The 23,895-nt window shown below is 36.5% G+C and overlaps 4 protein-coding genes across 5 annotated transcripts; all 4 read left to right on the top strand.

Moving 5' to 3' along the window:
- Positions 1 to 1,432: 1,432 nt before the first annotated feature.
- LOC103332370 (CASP-like protein 5A1) lies at positions 1,433 to 3,744 on the top strand. Its single transcript, XM_008235103.3, has 3 exons — positions 1,433 to 1,933; positions 2,487 to 2,619; positions 3,422 to 3,744. The coding sequence occupies exons 1-3, from the start codon at positions 1,710 to 1,712 to the stop codon at positions 3,620 to 3,622; spliced, it is 558 nt and encodes a 185-aa protein (XP_008233325.1). The 5' UTR covers positions 1,433 to 1,709; the 3' UTR covers positions 3,623 to 3,744.
- Positions 3,745 to 4,415: 671 nt separating this feature from the next.
- On the top strand, positions 4,416 to 8,882 carry DCP2 (decapping 2). 2 transcript variants are annotated; one of them, XM_008235105.3, is made up of 9 exons: positions 4,416 to 4,555; positions 5,239 to 5,347; positions 5,653 to 5,804; positions 6,077 to 6,204; positions 6,461 to 6,556; positions 7,286 to 7,438; positions 7,830 to 7,933; positions 8,023 to 8,090; positions 8,450 to 8,882. In XM_008235105.3, the coding sequence occupies exons 2-9, from the start codon at positions 5,268 to 5,270 to the stop codon at positions 8,632 to 8,634; spliced, it is 966 nt and encodes a 321-aa protein (XP_008233327.1). In that variant the 5' UTR covers positions 4,416 to 4,555; positions 5,239 to 5,267; the 3' UTR covers positions 8,635 to 8,882. The 2 variants fall into 2 exon arrangements, with proteins under 2 accessions (XP_008233327.1, XP_008233326.1); XM_008235104.3 differs by having other exon boundaries at positions 4,469 to 4,727.
- Positions 8,883 to 13,608: 4,726 nt separating this feature from the next.
- On the top strand, positions 13,609 to 16,898 carry LOC103332372 (putative aquaporin PIP2-5). The gene is made up of 4 exons (XM_008235107.3): positions 13,609 to 14,034; positions 14,252 to 14,547; positions 16,147 to 16,287; positions 16,398 to 16,898. Exons 1-4 carry the CDS (start codon positions 13,728 to 13,730, stop codon positions 16,515 to 16,517), a joined length of 864 nt encoding a protein of 287 aa, XP_008233329.2. The 5' UTR covers positions 13,609 to 13,727; the 3' UTR covers positions 16,518 to 16,898.
- A 4,584-nt stretch (positions 16,899 to 21,482) lies between these two features.
- Positions 21,483 to 23,717, top strand: LOC103332373 (uncharacterized). The gene is made up of 2 exons (XM_008235108.3): positions 21,483 to 21,952; positions 23,532 to 23,717. The coding sequence occupies exons 1-2, from the start codon at positions 21,661 to 21,663 to the stop codon at positions 23,564 to 23,566; spliced, it is 327 nt and encodes a 108-aa protein (XP_008233330.1). The 5' UTR covers positions 21,483 to 21,660; the 3' UTR covers positions 23,567 to 23,717.
- Positions 23,718 to 23,895: the final 178 nt, after the last annotated feature.

The following is a 23,895-nucleotide window of genomic DNA, read 5'->3' on the forward strand; positions in this document are numbered from 1 at the left end:
AAATTAAGTAAGTATATCCTATTTAACTACCAAAGATACCCCTGGAACACCCTAATACACTTTATCACAAACACCAAACCCACCTTGCTGCCAAACTTGCTGCTTAACCCACCAAAGCCGCCGAGGTTGATTATGTTAAACAACTATGGAAAAACATGCAGGAGTTGAGGGTGGAGGATGCCGGGATAGCTGTCCTGTTTAACTTGGAATGCTTTGCCTGGTTTTGTGTTGGTGAGATTGTAGGTCGAGGATTTACATGTTAATGGTTACCATGTCTAGGTTATGGGCTTGATCTAATTAGTTGATTTTGTTTTCTATATTTAGCTTCCTTGTTATCCGAGAGATGAAACTCAGAAGATCGACTTTATTAACCCATCAACACTAGAAGGAAGATATATAAGTTAAGACTGGTAAAATATTGTATATTCCTTAAATCAGGTGGTTGCTAAATGCCTTAATCATTTTTGGTGAAAAAAACAAAATAAATGCCAAAAAGGAACCAAAGACAATTTTGATGGCATATGTCGCAAGGTCGTGATCAACTTCTTCTGAGCCAATCTTTGGGGTTGACATGGTTTTTGCCAGTGGTACGACTTCTATTATTGCATCTGCCATATCCATTATAAACGAAGGAGTATAGCCAGGAGTGGCACTTGGCCCCAATTCTCAATGCCTTGGGTTTATACCATGAGTTTATAGCCATTGACTTAATATAGCCTTCACTTTGATACCATGAGTTTATAATAGAAATAGGCATCCTTGATAAGTAGGCATCCTTCTTGCAAGTTGAATATTAGTCGTAAAAACAAGAAGCAAAAGAAAAAAACCAATGTGGCTAGAGAGGAGAGGAGAGGAGAGGATTGATGAGAGCGATTTTGTAAAAGCTCAATAAATATCATATCATCTTACCTTGATTTCAAGATTCATTTTCGAGCATTTAGATAGGGAAGGTTGGATATAGTGTACTTATTAAAATTATTTGTTTCACAATTCAATATATCATTTTTAGTCATTTTATTTTAGGGTAAATTAGTAATTCAATAAATACATTGGTAGTAGGTGTACTTATTTAATTTTAGGGTTCGTTTAGTAGTACTCTAGTTTTATACATACTATAGGCTTCAATGAGTGTTGTTAAAAAAATTTTGATGTATTCCTTATGAACTTACATATTAGTATGCATTTGTTTATACAATTAAAAGTAAATAATTTTATACTAATCTAATTTATAGGGAGGAGATTCAAACTTGTGTGCGTAGGTCTATAATTGATATTGACAACATTTTAATCGTGTCTAGGTCTATAAAGGGACAAACTTTTAATTTAATGGTAATTGGATATGAATTGATATGTTGAATATATCCATATATAGGACTGCTAGGTTAAGAAATTCCTCTTTAGGACTGCTTCTACAGAATAAGCACTTTTATTAATGTTTTTTGAAATTGGTATTACAAATACAAGTGATCTCTAGAAATTGATTCATAAATGTGCTTCTCTAAAAAAAAGCACTTTTATAGCCAAAGCAATTGAAAAGAAACACTCTCTTTCATTTGTCAAATAGCTTTAAACCCTTCCACAAGCAAGCAGAGAAAACAAGACGCAGAAAAAGGAGGACGCTTGTAAACCCTGTCGTCTCTCCGTCCTGTCTGAAACGGTAAAGGAGTGAGCTTTGGCTACTCTGAAGACTGAACAATTAAAAGCAAAATATGGTGAACGCCACTTGCCCTTCTGTGCACCCAGTAGAAGCGCCACCGCCGCAGACCCATGGAGAGCCCCAAAACCCGATGCCTCAGGGAAGAATGAACGACATACCGGGCATGCCGGGGACACGTGGAGGCCTGACCTTGCGCCTCAACCAGTTCGTCTTCGCACTCGTCGCCGGCTGCGTCATGGCTTCCACCCATGCAACCTCCAAATACACCATCTTGCGGTATCTATCGATCTCTCTGGTTCTATTCGATTTTAAATGTGTAATTTTTACTGGGTTCTCCTGCTTCTGTCGTATGATGCATTGATTTTGCTCCTGCCATGGATTTTCCTTGTTTTGCTTCATTGGGTTTGTTGTGATCTTTTTTGGTTTGCTGCTTTTGGAGTGTGGGATTTCTGCCAAATGCTAAATTGCTTGTTGTTGTGGATTTAATGCATTATGTTCGTTTTTACAAATATTAAAGTCGGTAACTTTTTTCTTGAGAGAAGGGTGATTTACAGTTCAATCAAACACACCACAACTCCTGTCAAAACGCTTTGATTCATGAAAAGAAAGAAAAGAGGAATTGGTATGCATTAATTCTCTGTTATGTCTAATGTTTCTGAAGCCACCAGTTACTTTAATTACACTTTTTTCTGCCGCTGAAAATATCTTCATGATGCCCGGAGAAGTAATATTATGCTGTTTTAGTTTTAAATGGGGAGTGGAATCACTTGAGTCTCTGTTCTCCGTTTTCGTATCATAACATGTCCATGGTTGGCGTTTGGTGTTTCAGCTACTTTGTTAATGCTGTCAGCTGGCAATGCTTATGGAGCCTTTCTCTTGCCTTCGTTGATTTATATGCCATTTTAGTGAAGCGCAGATTGCGAAATCCCAAAGTTGTCAGCTTGTTTGCCGTTGGTGATGGGGTAAGAAACAGTTCCTTTGGAGTTTTAACAAATTAAGCTTCTATTATGAAAAGGAGAGGAAGCCATGGTTGAGTGGCTTATGAAACCATGGAAATTTTCTGATACTAACTACTGTAATCATGTCTTGTCTCTACTTTTTTTCAAATTATATTCGATGCTATACATATTGGAATTGGATAATGGAAATTATTTGCATCCAAATGGTAATTAGGGACTATTTTTAGTCGTCTATGGTCGTGTTGTCTAGTATAGAAGAAAGTCAAAATATACTTTTCGTTTTAAAATGCAGGCTTTACCAGCTTCTGCATCAAATTGAATGGAACTAGTTAAGTTATTTTCCAGGCATCAAAAGTCTTTGTGCATGGATATAGATGTTCAGTTATGGTTTTTCAGGTCACTAGTTGTGCATCTGGGAGGCACCTTGTAGAAGAATAAGCTTAACAAGTGCTAGACTAAATTTCTGATGGTATGATTCAAAGGTCCGTTGAATGTGAGAGAGGGATACTATTTGATAGCCTTTCTAACTAATTATCATGTGTAAACCTAGTGTTACTTCTGAGAATTGATATCGTAGTTTCGAATGGATGACAAGTTTAATGGGGTCAACTCCCTTTGTTTGGGAAAGGTAAGAGGGAAATGATTTCCATGTTCTTTCTTTCGGGCTTGAAATGATATCTCTGGTCAGAAGGGGCCATATAGCTATGGCTTTAGGAACTATTGAGCCAACGACAAATGCATTGGCACATGCCGTTTGCATATTTGTATCAACTCATTTCTTACGTTTTCTTAATCCAAACTGCAGATCAGTTCCACAATCACATTTGCCGCAGCTTCTGCATCTGCTGGTATCTCAGTCCTCGACAGCAATGATTTTCACTCTTGTGTACGTGATCGTTGCACAAGGTATCAGGCATCTATAGCTATGGCCTTTCTGAGTTGGTTTGCTGTTTCATCATCATTTGTTCTGAATTTCTGGACGTTGGCATCCAAGTCAAGTCATTGAAGGTTCAAAGGGATTTTTCCCATTAGGTTTTTGGCAGAATTTCTTCAGGTGGTTTTTGGCTGTTTCATCATCTTTTGTATACGCATGATAGATTTTCCATATGGAATTATATCTTTTGCACACCATAATTAGTTTTACATACATGACTCTGCTGAACCTATTGCTTTTTAAGTTATTTCAGATCAAATTTAATACAGAAGAATGTCAAGCTTGTTCACATACATGTCAAGCTTTTCAAGACGATTATGAACCCAACCGAGTCATGAGCCACCTAAGACAATCAAGTTATAAACAATTTTCAACACGAACACGACATGATTATTGTACGCGTAACGTTACATGACAAATATAATCTGTTTATTAATCAGACAAGTGCAATATATTTGTTAATCAGATTGAATTGGTGCTGTTTGGGTTTAACATGAATAACTTGTTTACAACCCAACACGATTAACTGTAAAGAATAATATGCCAGCCTTACAATAAAATCATGTTTTTAGTTTTTCTTTTAATTGTAAAGAATAAACTTTTTATTTTATTTTTTTATGTCGATAAAGAATACACAGTTTCCATCATAAAAATGGGATGATTCACTATAAACAAATAATGATGATAGAAGAATATAAAAATATAAAAATAATTTTATTTATTTTTTTATTTGTCATTGCTGCCCTTGGCCATGATTGAAATTTGAAGGGAGGGAAGTAGAAGGTGGATTCTTCTATTTTTAAAGAATAAATTTGGTTTTAAAAATTACAAAAATATTAGACAATAAAAAATTAACACGCAAAATAAAATAAAAATGGGGACATAGTAAAGTGTAGTCTTTTGGGCTTTACCACTCCCACAGTTTCCAGCTTCAGAAATCTTCTTCAAGTCCCTCGCAGAAACTGAACAATTGAGACCAGAAGTCCCTCGAAGAAACTGAGCAAGGTATAATCTTTTTTCCTTGAATGCCCTTAATCCCTCTCTGTTCGATTTGGGTTCGTTTACTGGAGCGAGATCTCGACCACTGTAACGTCGACGTTTCATAAGCACTGGGCTGGTGGTGTAGAAGTTTCTTACGATTCTGAGAGATGGGAATTCTAGGTTGAGTGGCTTTGAGGTGATTAAACGAGACTTCCCATTGCATATATTTTGCCAAGTCGATTTGATGATAAAGATATATTGATTGAATCTTGGTTGTATAAATCAGCTTCACTTGGCTTAGCTTACTTAGGTGATTGTACTGAAATCTAGGGCTCCGGGCAGTAAAAATGTTGTTTCTCATTACGAAAATTGATCTCCAGTATTATAATTGTTCAATTTGGTCTATAATTGTATGATGAATGCATGAAAAGGCTAATTGGTTTATACCCAAAAAAAAATAACTGCCAGTAATTTCATAAATGTCATGAGGGAGTGTTTCTAGAGATGGTAAACATGATTTTGTGTGTTGTTGTAGGGTGTTAGTGCATTTTTTCAAACAATTCTTTTTTACCAAGGCAAATATGAAGTATGCCTAATGCCCATCAGCCATTACTAGTATCTTCAATTAAGGGCGCATTTCCTATTTTGAAACTTGGAGCATTGCCTGATTTACTCACATTTACATTTGGTTTGCTTGTGACTATCAGAAACCAAACAGGGATCAAACAGGGAAGCCATGTCTGGCCTCCCTCGGTCCTCCAGTGCTCCACTGAAGAACGGTCTTCCTCCCCAAGAACTGCTCGACGACCTCTGCAGGTGTGCAAGAATACATTCTCTTTTCCTATTCAGTTATTGTCTTCCTCTTCTCTTCTCTCTTTGTCGTGCTGAATCATAGGTTGAATAAGTGATTATAAGCTGATTTTTGAAAGTATGTGGACTGTGTAATTTATAATGCAATAAGATTTTCATTTATATATCTCTATTTCATTTTGTTAATACAAGATCTATTATCAAATCACCAATTTCTTCCTCTCTGCCTCCTGTTGCTGACAATTTATCTTTGTTATTCTGAGTCCATTTGATATGGATCTGAATTTTTTTCTCTACCAATTTCCTTGCAGTCGGTTTGTTCTCAATGTTCCAAAAGAAGACCTGCAATCATTTGAGAGGATTTTATTTCTCGTGGAGTATGCTCATTGGTTTTATGAGGACAACTCAGTGGAGAAAAATCCATCGCTGAAGTCATTTAACTTGAAGGAATTCACTTCCTTATGTATCCTGTGCAGTCTATTAATGCTATCAGAGTCAAAATTTCTCTTTTTGTTTTTTATATGTCACCACACTAAACCAAAAACATTCTATTCCTGGATTTCTTGTAGGACTTGCATAATTTCTCATATTACTCTTGAAGTTTTTTTGTACATGACCTCATATTGTTTATTTCATTCAGTCTCTCATACCCCCTTATCCATGCTTATCTATTTGTTATTCCCCTGGTACTCCTTCATTCATTAGTACATCCTTATTTTCCTTAATATATTGCAGTGTTTAACAGCTGTGATGTTCTTAAACCTTATGTTGCCCATATAGATGACATATTTAAGGACTTCACTTCTTACAAGGTTAAGGTTCCTGTAACTGGAGCCATTATTTTGGATGAAACCTATGAAAGGGTAAGGATTTTTGTCAATGATTCTATAAATCCAAAAATTGACCTTTTTTTAGACACAACGAGTTTTCATAAGGATACTCTCCTAATTGGTTAACCATTTACTATTTTCAAACATGACTTCTGGTTGATATCATAAGTTCTTGTTATGTGCATGCACAAACTTGTGTGTGAGGTGAAAATATTGGTCAACTATTGGAGCTTTCTTGAAGCAGTATGAATTTTTCACTTGTACTAATTTACATTTGTCCAATTGACAGTGCATACTCGTGAAGGGATGGAAAGGATCAAGCTGGAGTTTCCCACGCGGAAAAAAGAATAAAGATGAGGAAGACCATGCATGTGCCATCCGAGAAGTAAGATTATTTCTTATGAGTTTTCTTTCTTAATCCAGTTCAATTTTTCTTCCCGATATTTACAGTGAGATTTCACAGCCCTCTCCAGTGAAGTTGACAATATTGTAAATGATTTTTTTAGCTCTCTAAGTTCTTATTTAGGTGCGTAATAATTGTTATACAGATAATAGATGATATATCTCTATGTTTCTCTATGCCACTGTCGATGTGTCATGAAGGTAGAGGTGGGTGGTCTGTGCACAACTAGTATGTTCAATGTTGCGTATATGTGCATGCATATCCATGTTCATCTTCTTGATATAATAAGATCTCCTTCTGTTAGTCAGAGCTGACAAAATAAACTACATGTGATATGGCTTGGGGATTTATATCATTCAATAACAATGTTCTTGCTGTATACTTTTGTGACACATTAGGAGCTTGTATGGGACAGGAAATTTTTTAGAACCCCACTTTTCCCCTAACTCTCTCACCTGTAGTAGGACCGACCGATGATGTTGTGGGACTCACTCTATGCAATAGATTTGGGGAAAGGATTGAGAGAATAGTTTGGTTTCACATAATCATCCTACGGTTATTGCATATTTTACTAGGAAAGTTACTGGATGAATGAAACTTTACACCAGTAGGTCTTGTTGCGTCATTTTTTTACCCTCTGAAGGCATGCACAACCTGGACAGATCTTCCCCTTCTATTATAAATAACCTGATTTTTTTGTTGTGAACACAGGTCCTTGAAGAAACAGGTTTTGATGTGACAAAACTACTTAACAAAGATGAGTACATTGAAGCCGTATTTGGACAGCAAAGGGTGCGGCTCTACATTATTGCCGGTGTGAGGGAGGATACTGCCTTTGCACCACTCACCAAAAAGGAGATCAGTGTATGGGGTTTATAATGCATCAATGTTTATCTACTTTTTTTGTGTGCATAGATTTTACATTTCTTGGTGTAATTTATTCGAAGGGAAAACCAGTTGAAGTTTTCATTGTAGGTTATACTTTGGGGATAAGATATTGATCACTCAAAATATGGTATACCATCATGGTGGTCTGGATTTTTGAAATTTGTATTCCTAACATTTTCATAGAGTTTGTAGAACAACTTGCAGAGTTTTGTCTCCTAATTAAAATTTTAATTTGTTTTCTTTTTATTGGCTCTGTGACCTCTTAGTTTTTAATAAATGACATCATCATCGTTAGATAGACTACATAACTCTTGTATCCTGCACATTATCATAGGTTAAGCGCACAGCTTTTGTTATCTGTTTGCAGGAAATTGCATGGCACCGACTGGATGAACTTCAGCCTGCAAGTAATGATGTGATATCTCGTGGTATCACTGGCCTCAAGCTTTACATGGTGTCCCCTTTTTTAGCGTAAGTTGTCTTGGTATATAAATTTAATTACTTTCTCAAGTGTTTCAACATTTTTTATAATGTCTAATAGGACCAATTTCTTCCTACAGATCATTGAAATCGTGGATTTTAGCACATCAGTCCGCAATTGCTCCAAGAACTGATATGCCACTCAAAGGTTCTTCACCTCCCTTTGAAGTCTTTTGGTAGCCTATAAGCTCTCGTGAGATTAAAAAAAAAGGAAAAAAAAAAAGAAAGATGAATTATACAAAAGCTTGGAAAACCAAAGCATATGAACATGAATAGTTTGCAAATGGATCTTGGTTTTCTTATCCATATAGGATACAATAGCAGTGGTATATTTTAGTATACAGTTTGTCATAGTTGAGCACCTAAATTGAATGCTCTGATGTTTCCATGATATGCACGTTTACATTTTTGTTTTGATGGTGAGTTGTCTTTGATCTTTATAAAAGTCTGGATTTGTCGTTTTTTTATTTCTGCTTCCCTGATGAACTTTGTTTTCATCTTCCTTAGGAATCAGCATGTGGAAAGCAAAGAACAGCTCAATAGGGAGTAGCAACATGATAGTGGAGAGCCAATCAACTAAACCCGAACCTGATGTTCATCCTCCTGACACAGGACTTGGCAAGAGTTTCAGAAACTTCAGGTTTGACATTGCTCCAATCTTTCAAGCCATTGAAGCTGGTTTCCGTGCTTAAGCGCAACTTGCTTCTTGTAAAGTGGTTTAAATTCACATAGCTGGGTTTCCCCATTTCTCATGTATTACTAAATACTATAGAGTTGCGCTCATGTCAGATGTACATCATTTGGGTTAGGTTTTCAGTTGTGGGTTTATGTATATTTTGTATAGAAACCCATGTGTTTCGAAGGACAGAATTTTCAGTTGATTGGATCAGAGATTCAGAGACAGATGGATAAATGAGAAAACCAGATTTCTGAAGCAAAATGATTTGTGCTCTCTCACTATGACAGATTGGTCTTCTGCTTTGTCTTCTAGAAATATTACATCTATGAATTGTGTTCACTTAAACCAGACTACTGCTTTCTGAATTACAATAGCCATTAGATCGAAAACTGTTCATAATAGCTTTTTTGTTTACCTCCATAATGAAGGTGCCGACAGCTGTGAAAATTTCTTGTATCGTTCTGTAGATACGCATTTCTGTATATGTTTGAACTTTGTAATGAGCTTTTTATGTGCTTGTTTATGATGTGACCCATATGGTGACAAAATACAAGCGACGGTGGGTTTTTTTGTTTTTGTTTTTTTGTTTTTCTGTGGCATACCTTCTCCCTGGACTACTTTTTGAATGGTTTATTTAGCTGCTTTGGAGTTGTGGTGTTGGCCATGTGGCTCATGTTCTTCCTGTACACTATATTTCCTTTTTGGATTTGCTTTTACCTCAATTTTCGACCAAGTTCTTGGCTTTTCCATCGAACAAGATTTATCTGAGATTTCCTTTCCCATTCATTTTTTGTCTGGGTTTGATCCTCTTGTTATATAGAATTGACTGCAGATGCTATACCCATGTCATCATCAGCATTATGGACCCAACATACTTGAACATGCTTATAAGGCAGCCCATAGCAATAATGCGCTCGCCTCACTCACTATAGTCACGTGATGAGAAAGAGACACAAAATGACTCATGAGATTGTCCCATGGAAAGTCTTTATCGATCCATTTTCCAGATGATTCAAAGCAGAATAAAATAAGTACATGAATTGCAAAACCCGTGCTACATAAGGATTAATTAATGCAGTTTGATATTATTCTCTAGTGTTAGTCCGAAGATTAGACTGTCAAGAAAGCCCTTTCTAAATCTTCGACCACCACAAAGAAAGATGACCTAGAAGAATCTACAAGAGGTCCAAAAATTTATGTTCACGTATTAATATTAGTGGGGCAAATCATAGTCCTTCCTATCAGTTGATGCCCCACCATGCATGAAGAGTGCAGCTTTTTTGGACTCTGTATAGGCATGAATTATTATGTGTACGGATCCTTTGATGAATTTTGAAGATGCCCATTTGGCTTTCTTTGGTTTGCTTTGCTTTCTTCACAAGGGACTTAATTTGTGTTGCAAATTTATCTGAATTTTCGATGCATCCCCCCTTTTTCTTCTTCTTCTTCTTCTTCTTCTTTTTCAAAGGTTGGCTTGAAATTTATTGAGGTTTCTTTCCCAAGTGCTATACACTTTCGTCAAAAGAGCTAAAAAGAGGCACCTAGTATTTTTCTTATGGCTTTGCAAGAGCCGTTAGTCATTATCTATAAAATCATTCATTGATTTTAGACCTAATTGCAATAAATAATATGTAAAAGTCCATGACAAAACAAGATCAATTGAAAAAGAAGAACAGAAGAATTTGTATGAAATGAAAAAAATATTATTTTGTTATTTTCGACCAATCACAAATTGACATATGAAGAAATTACTTCCGTATTTCTCCAATTGAACGATGTGAAATCTTGCATTTCATTGCGAAGTGAAATTAAATATCCAACGGCCCATAAATCAACTTGAATTATTTTATTAGGAAAAACAACCGTCCAATTCCCGAGCAATGACGAAGTAAACCTAAAATCGGACGGCTGATGGGATATGTCTGGACACGTGGTCGGACGACCTTCTTCCTCTCACTGTCTTGAAACGAAAAAAATTAAATAGAAAAGGAAAACCAATATGGGCTGTGCCGTCTTGTAAAGGAATAACGGGAAAACCAGTGGGCCCTCATACGTGGCATGCCTTGATTCGTTTGGCTACTAGTTTGAAGAAAACTGGTGCGGTCGACGGTGATGGTCGGTCAGTCCATCATCACATCATAAACGTGATTTTTGTGCTCTTTTAATTTTATTAGGATTTAAAAGAATAAAAAATATTTAATCTTTCACTCTCAACTCAATAGAAATTTATTTATTTTAAGAAATATATATTTGTTCTGTTATTAATGTTCATTGAACACGATTTTTCGACCAAACAAAAGAGAATCAAATTTAAATCAGTGCCTACTACAATATGTCTCTCTACGAAATGAAAAGAAATAAAATTAATGCCTTTAAGTCATGTCTCTTCCTTTTTCTCCTTTGGGCTTCAATCATGTCGCTGGGGGGTGGGGGGGCTTCTCCTTCACTTCACATCCATATCCAGCTTCATTCTTTTCAATCTTGTCATTTTTCCTTTCTAGTCTTTTGACAGAATAAAACACATAAAGTTCGAAGAAAAATCACGGACTCCTAATCCTTCGATTACTCTTTTTTTTAAAAGTAAGAACACGTTGGCTTTAAAATTGTACCGTAAGGAGAAAAACTTACATACTTCCATTGTATTATCTACTTCTTTTTCTAAGTACCAATTATGTTACTTATCATAACAGGAGAGAGATAATGAGACAGTAAAACATGAGTCATACATGAGTCAAAACAACCCCTCATACACCTGTTATTAACGTTTGCTTTGGTGTAATGTAATGGCAAGTGTGCTGGAGGTTGAGGCTATCTGAAATTGCTTCGCTGGCCGACCGGCCAATGACATATGGCTTGATCTGATTTGTTCCTCTGTGGTTGTCTGTCTCTGATTCGTATTCGAATCCACGTACGCTTTGTCTACTAAACATAATCAATAAACAATCATGGAGGAAAGGATAATGGCTAATTAGTGTGAGAGGCCAAAAAAGTCTACTAATCATAATCAATAAACAATCCCGTACGCTGTGCTCATTTCTTTAAACACTGAAAAAAAACGTCATCAACCTTCTTCTTTTTTTTTGGTTAACGCCGTTTTATTAAATTAGTGTTTTCTATTTCTGGTAACATGGGATATTAGTCCCATTACCTACCCACTTTGACGAGCCGAATAATTTAATAAATAAATTGTGGAAACAAAGTTAAAATAATGTGCGAGGAAAGGAGGTGCTCTTTTAATCATTTTTTACTAATCATTTTTTACATTAATTTCTTATTATTATAGTTTCTTTCGTATGACGTAAATAAAATTTCTCCAAAATTCATCCCCAACGGTCATGAAATGTCGTTTTCTCATTGAATACGATATTTCTATCTACCATCATAACTGGCAATTGGTCATGTCTTGTTCTATGTCTCTAAACACACATCTTCCTTTCATATATTTGAGAAAAAGCATTATATATGATACCAATAACATGTTTTTTTTTATCATTTGTGTATCTGCGTATAAAAGATGAATCTACATAAAACATATTCCACGTATTTATTTTCACTGATTCTGTCATCGTTTGTATCGCATAGTGAGAGAAACAAAGACAAAAAGTGCACGAAATGGTAAAATCAAAGTCTTTCAAGTGTTACGATAAATTTTTGAAATTAAAAAGTACTAGTATATGTCCATGCAAATTATAACAGGTAAATTGTCTAAATTTTGAGATTAAGATGTTGGTAATAGAAGACATGTTATAATTTGGATGGAGAAAATCCTTTCACGTATCATGTTGCCACGTGTATAATTAATTATGAGGTTTTTGTTTTGTGGGGAGAATTATGAGAGCATGTTATATGATGAACTGGAAAGTGACGTGGTATGGCGTGTGTCTGTGTGCCTCTGATCCCAACCCAACCCAAATATCCAGCAGTAAGACTAAAGCATAAGAATGGGACCCACTCTCCCGCTGCTTGTGTTTTATTAACGTTGAAGAACCGCCAAGCCATCTCCAACCACCCATTTTTCGGCCCAACTTAGCCGATTTCGCGGTGAAGCAAGACGACCATCCAGCGGTCCATCACCACGTGATCAGCTTATGGACGTGTGACTCACAGCCCCCCACGTGTCACTCCATTTCGAAGCTTATTTTGGCCGTCGACATTTTTGGTCGTGCGTGGGGGTGGGCCGTCTGCGCACAGCAGCTGAGTCCGAAGGACAACAACAGTGCTGTCTGCAGCGTCGGTTGTCAAATACAACGACTACTGTTGGGTTTTGGCCCGTTGCGACTCACTACTACTCACTGAGTCATTTTGAACGTGCTCCACGCCCTCTTGCAAAAAAATTCTCTTTATCATCATTGAATTCTGAATCGTGCATGTCTTTCTTTTTCCAATTCTGATTCGAATAAAAGTATTACACATAAAATAAAGGATTTTGGAAGGTGATACTCATTTTTCTTGTGAATCACGGTTTAATACATGAACAAACATAATTCATTAAAAACACAAAAGAAAAACAAGGTTCATAATTTTTTTTTTTTTGGTCCTTATCGCTAGCTATAATGACATATGAGGTTTTATTATTATTTATTATTTATTATTATTTTTTTATCAATAAAGAATTAGACCCCAAAAAACAAAAAGCCACATACGAAACCTCACACCAATTCACAATTTAAGACGATAATTAACTTGATAAATAGTCTACGTTTCACCGTTTAAACATTTCTTGTATCTTTTAAGAAGAAAAATCTTAGAATGTGGTTAGTGGGAAGCACAAGAGAGAGAGAGGTGAAGTAAGTGGGAGGTCAGGTGGCCCCAGCAAAAAGTCAGGCCACATAGTCGGTGAAAGCCAAAGAACACACTAAAATAGTAGTAGGTGGGTTCTGTCCAGAAATTTCAAATTGCAGTAATTAATCCTAATCCCTCACCCCATATATACCCCCTTCTCCTCACTCTCTCGCACACCAACACCCTTCTCTCTCTCTCTCTCTCTCTCTCTCTCTCTCTCTCTCTCAATTTCAAAAGCGAAGACTCTGTTTTTCTTTAGCCTCAGCTCCCCTGCTTCTTCTCTGTTTCTCCCAAACTCTGTGAAGCTTTAGCTAATTAAGCTTAATGGCCAAGGACGTTGAAGTTGCAGAGAGAGGCTCTTTCTCAGCCAAGGACTACCATGACCCACCTCCTGCACCACTCTTCGATGCAGTGGAGCTCACCAAATGGTCCTTTTACAGAGCTCTCATAGCTGAGTTCATAGCCACTCTTCTTTTCCTCTATGTCACTGTGCTTACTGTGATTGGGTACAAGAGCCAGACAGATACAGCTGTCAATGCTGACGCTTGTGGTGGGGTTGGGATTCTGGGTATTGCTTGGGCCTTTGGGGGCATGATCTTTGTCCTTGTTTACTGCACTGCTGGGATTTCAGGTCAGTTTTCGTTTCTAAGTTCATCATTTTGCTTCTAAGTACAGAAATAAGCTAAAAAGCTGAAGTCTTTGCTAGTGCGTTTTATGTGATTTTGTTTGTTTATATAGAAATTAGCTAAAGAGCTAATATCTTTGATGAGGGTTTTGTGTGGTTTCGCTTGTATATACACGAATTAATTTAAAAGCTGATGTCTTTGATGTGGGTTTTCTGTGAACAGGAGGTCACATTAACCCTGCAGTGACATTTGGGCTGTTCTTGGCTCGCAAGGTGTCGCTGGTCAGAGCTGTTTTGTACATGGTGGCTCAGTCTTTGGGGGCTATAGCCGGTGTTGCTTTGGTCAAGGCTTTCCAAAAGAGCTACTACACCGAGTATGGCGGTGGAGCCAATGAGCTCAGTCAAGGCTACAGCACAGGAGTTGGGTTGGGTGCTGAGATTATTGGGACCTTTGTGCTGGTTTACACTGTGTTCTCTGCTACTGACCCCAAGAGGAGTGCTAGAGACTCCCATGTTCCGGTACATACCTTTCTTGCATCACCATTTACTATTTCTTTTCTCTGATAGCTTCTCGGGTTTGTGCTACAAAATGGTAATTAGACATAAGAAAAAGAAACACAGGGTAGCTGAGAAAAGAAGAGAGAGAAATTAGTGTAGTAGTATCATATGGTTTTTAGTTTTGTAGAAAACTTTTTCTGCTTTGTAGATCTATAAATATGTTTCTGGGATTTTCATTTTTGTTTTGATATAAATTATTTTTTAACCCATATTAATTTGGAGAACATAGTTATTTGTGTAAGAGAATTGAGAAAACTTGGCCACATGTTTTAGTTTTTGAGATTTAAAATTCCTTCTGAAGATGCGTTATTTATGAGATGTATTATTGCATAGGAAAACAGAATACCTTTGTGTTCTTAATTTGAGTGCATTATTGAATATGTATTTTTATGTTGGACTGCATTATTGAATTGACTTGGTACAAGTACTCCAAGCTTCATTGGCTGTCGAGCCTGTATGTGCTTTAACACCTTGTGGAAAAATATACCCTCATTGGAAAACAATTACCCTTGGGACAAATTTAGGTGCCCTCCCACACACTATTACACGGTACAATAGTAGTTATATGATTTGATATAAGCGATAGTCTAAATTATTCTAGTTCGGTACAAAATCATAAATAAGCTCTACTAAGGATTGCCAAGCATTTGGTACTGAGTTTCCTCCTATGTTTTTAGTAACAAAATGAATGAACTAGAAGTAGGACCAAATTGGAGGCGAACACTCTCCACAAATTGGTCTAATCAACACATGTGATTTCCTTAATTTTATAAAATGTGTAAATCAAAATAACATTGTATACTTTTGTTTTCGGTCCTCCTTATTACATATATAAATGATAGTGCCCTTGGAATGATTAGAAAAACCCAAATTTCTTAAAGGGCGAATCCGTGAAAGAAAAGTAACATTTCTAAACACCACCATGTCTCTAATGAGTAGGTTCATACTGTGCGCTGCCAAAGTAGTTTTTGTGGCTAGAATTTTAGGGCAACACAATAGATGCCAAGGGGAGGTCACCTAATTTTGTCTGCTTTCAACAAGTTGATTCTACTTTTTCAGTTTCTTCTGCCCACCTTTTAGCCTTTCCATTCATCTTGACGTGCTCTGCCCTCTCAAGATGGTCTTTACCTTAACGTCAAACCGTGGGTTCTTCCTACTATTCCTGTAAAGTAAAACGTCTGTTGAGTGCCGTTTGAGGACCATTTAGGTATTATATTAATAGTTAAAGTTAGATCAGTGTCTTAATTTGTTTACTGTATAACAGTGTAAAATATCACAAAGACAAAGTTCAGAATAGTTTCCACATGATATGCTGAGTCCCATTTATGAATGAAAGGTTGTCGAGTTTTGTTTTTATTTAGCTTCACGGGAAGGTCCTTTGGTACTGTTTTAGTCCATTTTCTGTTCCAAGTGTCTTGTTGCTGATTTTGGTCTTGTAGATTTGACTGGAAGAATAGACATCCATCCACTCAGAATTTGTTTTCATAAATATGAAATGAGAAAAATAATATTATAGTTTATGAAGCTGATAAAGTTGTACTCTGCTGTGAAATTTTAAAGGTTTTGGCTCCACTGCCAATTGGGTTTGCCGTGTTCATAGTTCACTTGGCCACGATCCCAATCACTGGCACTGGCATCAACCCTGCTAGGAGTCTTGGAGCTGCTGTCATCTACAACAAAAAAAAGGCTTGGGATGACCAAGTATGTATATATATTTAATCACTTTTATTTGTTTATTACTGTTTTTCTAATTTTAGTTGTGTGATATTGTATCTTATGTGTAAACTTTTCCTGTTTCTTTTTGTTTGCAGTGGATTTTTTGGGTTGGACCCTTCATTGGTGCAGCCATTGCAGCCTTCTACCACCAATTCATCTTGAGAGCAGGAGCTGTCAAAGCCCTTGGATCATTCAGGAGCAACCCCCATGTTTGAATATTTTCAGAGACTCCATGAATTGAAGATGCTTCCTTAGTCATGGTTAGGGTGGGAAACAATGGAAGAAGGCTATATATCATGGGATTTGGAAAAGAATAAGTTATAACGGCTAGTATTTATTATTCGTGCTTTTAGCTTCTGCGTGTGTATGAAGGTTTCTTTTGCTCCTCTCTCTCAATTTCCTTTAGAAAGAGGGGCTGAGAGGGCCATTAATTTGTAGATATAGTCAGGCTGAAAAGGGAGAGCTTTTTGTACCCCTTACTGTTTCTCCAAACACTTGCCTTCGAATTTACTTAAATGTCATTTTCATTTCCATCTCTCCTCCTTTCTTCTTTGTAGTCATCATGCTTTCAAGAAAAATTCAAACTTATTTGGTCACTGCTGCTTGCTGTATGATGTCTCAATTAGCTTGCACAAAAGAATAATTTGCACCCAAAAAATAAGTAAATATAATAATAACACCACCAACAGGACCTTGATTTACATACTATTGGTCTCAAGTTCGAATCTCATAAAGCACCTTCATAGTGTGTGTGAAGAAGCTTATTGTGGTTTAGATTATCGCTTGTATTGAAAACAAATTAAAATCATATTTATAATAACAACTCAATATATAATCAGATAAACATTTACGTTTGAGATGTGTGCAAAGCATAAGCTTGCAAATCATTGGGAGCCTAATACTTCCCGCATGGACTCTCTCTCGGCTCCATTTGTTTGTTGGCCCAAAATACTAGACCTCGCTGGCTTCTCTTTCCTTCTACACACTACCACTTTCAAGTTTCAACCCTTATCCCAACAACACAATCAAATCCCAAATTTGTCTCAATCTCTCCGCAAATTGTGCCCAACTACTCTTAAGTTTTTATATAATGATACCTTCTTAGACAAGACAATATATCGAACTTTTTTTTTTCTTTCTATATACTTGCGACAACAATGAGAGTATATGAGAATTTAGTAGCTTATGGAACCTCGAAAACATGAATGTGGGGATCTTTTAATATTTTCTTGCTCAAATAAGAATACTTATTTAAGCTTTTTTTTGTGTGGAAACAATATGCTTTGTCTAAGTTCAATTGATAAATGTGAGGGCTTGTAATTCAGTGTGATTGATCAGTTAGTTACCGTCATTTTTTTTTTCCTTCATATTTTTAGATATAAGTAAGTATAAAATATTGATAATATCAACGAAATATTGAGGATATTATCGTTTATTCGGGTCTAGGATATTTTGGAATATATCCATACACGTATCGTATAATTATCAATAATATCGAGGATGATATCGAAAAATATCGACGTCGATAATTTCTTACACACTTCAACAACATTTGGCCAAAATATTTCGATAATATCGATAAATATCGAAAATAACATTATATGTGCATGCAATGGAAAAAAGGACCAAAAAAAGCAACAACACTCACGCAAAGAAGATTACTCGTTATCTATAACTTCATATTCTATTGGAGTGGTAAATAGTAACCATGGTTAAACTCAAAACCAATCCTTTTTCCTAACCTTCATATCTCATGTCTTTTGGGATGGAATTGAGTGGCTCATGAATATAATCCGAGACCCAATCTTCAAATGATTTTGCTTATGGACAAAATCAACCAATCTTGGATCCATATGGATGACATGTTAACAACTACATGCAAAACTATTTTGGGAATTTATCATTTAATGAATACTCTTCACAATACACTTACTTTATACATAGAGATGATGAAGATAATAAACAAATTGAACCTCATAGGAATTCTATGTGGTACTAAGTCACTCATATATCTTACCATGCAATGTATAAAGTGTAAAATATTGTAATAAATCATTATAAATAAATGATTATGGCGTGTTTAATCTTCTTTCATTAATTACTACATATTTTCTACAATCGCATTGTTTGTCAGGTTTAATCAACTTAAATCATTTAAACCCATCATGCAATGAATTTTCTTCCTTTTTTTTTTTGGTGATAAAATAATAGATAATTGCCTAAATAAATATCCTCCAAAGTTTCAATAAAAATTTCCAAGTTTTTCTTACAATTTATGTGGTTTTTATTCAAATTTTACCGATATCAATAGTTTCCCGATTTTTCCGAAACCATCAATATTTTAGACCTTTGATATAAGTAATATGAGTGATGAGGGCATTGAGCACACTAATGTTTACTTATCATGTGTATTGGAATTCTTGACTTCTATGCGTTTTCTAACATATAATGAATAAAAATTTATGTATTTACTAATTCATTATGAATCAAAATTTATGTGGATTTTATGTTAAAATTTATAATCAAATGCCCCCAAAATGTTAAAATTTATGTGAATTTTATGTTAAATTTTTTAATCAAAAACCCCCAAAGTCAAGAATGAGATCCAACTACTCCAATTCCTTGATTCCCTATCTAATTTTCCTGATTCATAATTTCTCCCAATCATGGTAAGTAAAACATGATCGGAGTTGGCCCATATCTTCCATTTCGTATGCAGCTGGAAAAGGCTGGAACCCAACTACTTTGAACATGGCCTAAGTAGCTAGAAGACAGTTTTCTGGGTCAAGCGAGCTAGCTAGCTGAAAAAGCCTATCCTATCCTACCTCCCCTGATCTCACCCACTTCGAGTTCGAGTTGCCATTGGATCTCTTGCTAGAGACTTGGCTACAATCCAAGAGCTCTTCCTCAAAAGGCCAAAAAATGACGTAGAAGATAAGATATATATATACCGTTATTCACACCACCCTTTAGACAAAAGATTAGCCAAAATGTCAAAATTCTCATTCTTTGTGGTAAGAATCTATGGATGAAACGTATCAGAAACATATGCTACATGCATATATGCATATACTTTTTCTATATTACGATTAGCTACGCTTATGGATAGTTCATTTTTGACCTAGTCGAGCGACTATTTAGACACAAAATTAGTTATCCGCAAATGCATTCCACCGTATATCACATTAATAGACATACCTATTTCAATAAGCATATTTTATAAGCATTGGTGCAGTGGTGTGCACGCTTCTATGATTGCTTCCAATAGCACGACATGCATATTATCTATACTTCAAAGTCAAGCAACAACTGCCACTTCCTCTTCATCAGTCCTAATAAAAAAACCCCATTTCAGCAACTAAGATATCTACACTTCAATTTTTTTCCAACAAATTAAGGGTGATCACAACATACCATACTCTCTATCATATATGGCACCCATCACCACCCTTGTCTCCTTCCTTCTCACTCATTTTGGGTTTCTCTTGAGCCCTTGGACACCCGCATTCCACAGTTTCAGGTATGAAAATCCTCCCGTTGGTCTCTTCCCTCCTCTCGTTGGTCTCTCCCCCTTGACTTATGGTTTTGCAACCATCATGTAATCTTCTTCAGCTACCTGCATTCTTGTTCGAGATACCATATCAAATGTTCATATATATGTTCAAAGTTCCACCTGGGTATGTTCAAGTTCAAGTTCAAGTTCGAAGAAGGCTAATCTTTTGGTTTTGGAGCTGCGATGGCATGGTGTTTTGAACTTGTGATTTAGGCAAATATCAATTGCTTAGCATGTAAATGTATTATATATGCGTAGGATTTGTTTTATGCACCATATATCCTTATATTTTCACAAATTAAGCTAATCAGTCTCCGTTGTCTGTACTACATTTTCAGCCTAAGTTTTACTGTAGCAGTGTTGTTTAATTTAACTTTGAAGATATGTGGATTCCAAGTTTGACAATTGTGAGTTTAGAACGACTATTTGCTTTAAGCATGGAAGAGAACGGAGTTGCCCAGAAGAAAAGCAATTAGAGCATAACTACTACACACCCACTCTCTAGCATATGTCACCATTCATCACCCTCTAACTTTTGTTTTTATTTTTATAATTTTAATTTTTATAATGAGTTTCCAATTAAGAGGGGCGATAATATATTAAACTCACACACACTACATGGATGTTAGGACTCGAACCCAGAACCTTATGCGAGGGAGCAATTACTCCAAACCACTACACTAGTGGATCATTTGCCACTACACACCATCCTCAAGCCTCATTCACTCAATAATTCATTTGTTAAAGAAAAATTTTCATTTGACAATGATGAGAGTGACTGAACACCTAACGCGTGAACAATTAAATTGGGTGATAGGTAATAGGTGTGGCTTTTAAACCACTCTAAGAGCAAGTCCAGCGCTCACCCAAACCTGGGCAAAAGGCCCCCTCTGGCAGCCCAACTCCCCTCCAGCGCGCAGAAAAGAGCTCGGGCAATGGTGGGTCCCACCAGCCTGGGCAGGCCCAAGGGCAACTTTCGCCTGGGCTTCAGCCCGAGGGCGCTGACGTGGTGTTATGTTAACGTCAAGAAAAAAAAAATTCAAAAAATTATAAAAATTCAATTTTTTAAAAAAAATACCGAAAAATTATGGATATTTTCCCTATAAATACATAACAATTTTATATTTTGTTGCATATATTTTTTTTTTCTTGCCCTTGACTTGCCTTAGACTTTGCTCATGGGTGGAATTAAATGCAGGCTAACACTATTCACGTGAATAGTTGCACTTCTTGCTTAGACTTAGCCCTTGTGGGTGGAGATGCTCTAAGCCACTTGTAAAAATTTTAACACTTTCCAAAGACAATTATCAGAAAATGCTATAATGAGGGGATTTGGGTGAGAGAGTTGAACGGGGGCTTAATCCAACCATCCAATCATTGAACCTCTACCACAAGCCCCTCATTATAGAATTATATTCTCAGGAACCCAACGACATGTCACCCAAACCCACAACTTCAACTCCAAGTCCAACTAGCCAAACCCAAAACATACACATGCAATGCAACCATACCCAATAAAACCCACAACTTCTAAGTAATTGAATTTTGTAGGTTTTGCATTAAATCAAATAGAAACAATCATAATCAAAGAATATAAAAAACAGAGCCCATGTCTTCTCACGCACGAAGTTTCTAGAGACGGTGGGCATTTCTTCTCATTTCAACGTAGTCCATAATCAAAGACACGACGCCGTTTCGAGGAAGAACTTGTCCCGAATTAGTACGTCCCTCTCTTCTTGTTGAAATAATCTTCTCCATTCTCTAGTCTCTTGAAGATCACCGCGCGAAAAAAGAGAGAGAAAGAGATGCATCTATGGCCCTCAGCGACGATCAGAGACTCCTTCAAGCTTGCTTACCTGAGAAAGCTCGAATGGAACCTCCAGAGAATGAAAAGCGAAAAAGAATCATCAGCTTCCGTCAATCAGAAGCTGTTAGATAGCCAAGAAGGCGGAGTCCAACAGTCGAATAGCCAAGAAGGTGAAGTCAATGGAAAAGTGGCGGAAGTGCCCAATCCAAAGGCTCATGGAGTGGTCCTTGGACTTTGCAGAGAGATCCTGATGCTTCTCTCCTGTTGCTTCTGTTGTTTCTGCTGTGGAGGTAATTTGTTTCATCTCAAACCCTTGTACTTTCACATGCTTTTGTTTCAAAATTTGTGTTTGAAATGAAGTTTTATGATATGAGTTTTCATTATATGTGCCATTGGTTTGTAGGGTATTTGCCAAATTTTGGAGACCAGTGTTTTAACATGTCTCTAAAAAATTGGGTTAAATTCTTTAGCAATCAAATTTGTAACTTGTAATAATCTTTGGTTAGGGGCTTTAATGTGACATTCTCTTAGTTATGTGCTGTGTGAGAAACATGTCTTAATACTAAGCTATTGTTGAGCACATAACTGTAGAATGGGTATTTGAATCATTTTTCCCTATCACATAGGGTGTTTGATTTGGGGAATGGAACTACCTTGCTTGCGTTATAACTAAAATGTATTGCAGATTCAAGCAGTGCTCTTATGGTTTGATTTCTAGTTTGAATAGAAGATGCTGCTGGAATTCTCTCATACCTTTTCATGTAGTTTAATCATTAGGTGATTGGTGAAATACCCAGTAAGATCAAAGGCCAATCTTCTAGTTCTAGGAATTTATCAGTTAGACAGTTCTGCCTGCTTTTGTGAGCCTGTAAGAGGTGGGTGTTGCAGTTTGACAAGGATTCTTGTGTCTGGTAAGGAAAAAGAGAAAAAAGAGTAGTTTGTTTGCTTCTACGGAGAGCTGGTTAAAGATTCATATAGGATGGCATGTGCAGCTAATTATGCTTGAACATGGGAATTATCTATAATTGTCTTGTTGAGCTGAGAACGGGGCGAATCCTTTGACCCCAAAGGATCCCCAAAGGATCCCCAAAGGATCCTATCAGGAACTTTTGAATTAAATAAATTGTAAATATTTGAACATAGAACTCTGCACACTTCTTCACTACCTGAATCATGGTCCTGGACCTAGAACCATCTTAGGTATTAGCCTACTAGAATAGGTTGGATTTCTGTTTAGATATGAATCTTAGGGTGGTTGTGCCCAAGAAAGTGGAAGGCTATCCATATATTCTCACGAAACTTGTTGCTGTTCCCATTAATCTATGCTCTAAAGCATGTCTGCATATATGCAAAGATTGAATACCCAAGATGCCTAGTGATATATCTTTGGTGCGGTTGGAAAACAATATGAATGATACCCTTTACCTAATATGATAGGATGTTGTAAATGAAACAGGCAAAAGTAGTTCTGAAAGGCTGTAATGATTGGAGCATCATATGCATGCTTCTCTAAGTCTGCATGTCATGGAAAGACTGCTTTGTAGGTGGGGGGGTTTTCTGTGAAGATATCATAGTATTGGCAGAGTTGTGACAGCGAGCCAGTGATCAGGTTAATCAGTTTCATGCTGATAATATACTAGAGGATGATCTCTTTAGCTAATATAATCATACACCCATTACATTCGGGTTGGTGATGCCTTCTCATGCCCACTTTTATTCCCAGCAGTTGTCTTTGAGATCATACACTAATATGTTTCAGTTTGCCTTACATGTCTCTTCATCTTACAACAGGCACTGTTAAGTCGCATTTTCTTGACTTGATCAGAAAAAATTGGTCATGATTCTGATATGAGGGTTTTCTTGTTTCAGCTTGTGCAGGGGAAGATGCTGATCCTGTCTTCTGATGACAAGAATTTAGGAATTGAATTTCAAGGAAAATATTATGTAGTCTTTTTTTCTTTGTTTAGTCTGATATGTACAGTCTACACTAATAGAACGTCAATCTTCATTGTTCAGACAAAGATGATTCGAGGAAAATTTTAGTTCTTGTTTCAAGTATGGTGTAGTATGTCTGGACTTGTATATTGATGGGTGGATGCCTAATTACCCCGCTCCTCACTACATGCTATATTGCTATGAATAAAGTTAGGTCGAGCTATTTCTTGCAATTTTGACAAATACCATTTGATAGCTTGATTGAGCTCTGTGAGATTGGGTGCAGTCCACTGTACCA

The sequence above is a fragment of the Prunus mume genome, linkage group LG5, assembly GCF_029339155.1.
Source record: "Prunus mume cultivar Tortuosa linkage group LG5, ASM2933915v1, whole genome shotgun sequence".
Taxonomy (NCBI): Eukaryota; Viridiplantae; Streptophyta; class Magnoliopsida; order Rosales; family Rosaceae; genus Prunus; species Prunus mume.

Coding starts and splice junctions, on each gene's coding strand:
- LOC103332370 (XM_008235103.3), top strand. CDS start 1,710: ATGGTGAACGCCACTTGCCCTTCTGTGCACCCAGTAGAAGCGCCACCG. Junction 1,934..2,486: donor TCCAAATACACCATCTTGCG/GTATCTATCGAT, acceptor TTGGTGTTTCAG/CTACTTTGTTAATGCTGTCA. Junction 2,620..3,421: donor TGTTTGCCGTTGGTGATGGG/GTAAGAAACAGT, acceptor TCCAAACTGCAG/ATCAGTTCCACAATCACATT.
- DCP2 (XM_008235105.3), top strand. CDS start 5,268: ATGTCTGGCCTCCCTCGGTCCTCCAGTGCTCCACTGAAGAACGGTCTT. Junction 5,805..6,076: donor GAAGGAATTCACTTCCTTAT/GTATCCTGTGCA, acceptor AATATATTGCAG/TGTTTAACAGCTGTGATGTT. Junction 6,205..6,460: donor TGGATGAAACCTATGAAAGG/GTAAGGATTTTT, acceptor TCCAATTGACAG/TGCATACTCGTGAAGGGATG.
- LOC103332372 (XM_008235107.3), top strand. CDS start 13,728: ATGGCCAAGGACGTTGAAGTTGCAGAGAGAGGCTCTTTCTCAGCCAAG. Junction 14,035..14,251: donor CTGCACTGCTGGGATTTCAG/GTCAGTTTTCGT, acceptor TTCTGTGAACAG/GAGGTCACATTAACCCTGCA. Junction 16,288..16,397: donor AAAAGGCTTGGGATGACCAA/GTATGTATATAT, acceptor TTTTGTTTGCAG/TGGATTTTTTGGGTTGGACC.
- LOC103332373 (XM_008235108.3), top strand. CDS start 21,661: ATGCATCTATGGCCCTCAGCGACGATCAGAGACTCCTTCAAGCTTGCT. Junction 21,953..23,531: donor CTGTTGTTTCTGCTGTGGAG/GTAATTTGTTTC, acceptor TTCTTGTTTCAG/CTTGTGCAGGGGAAGATGCT.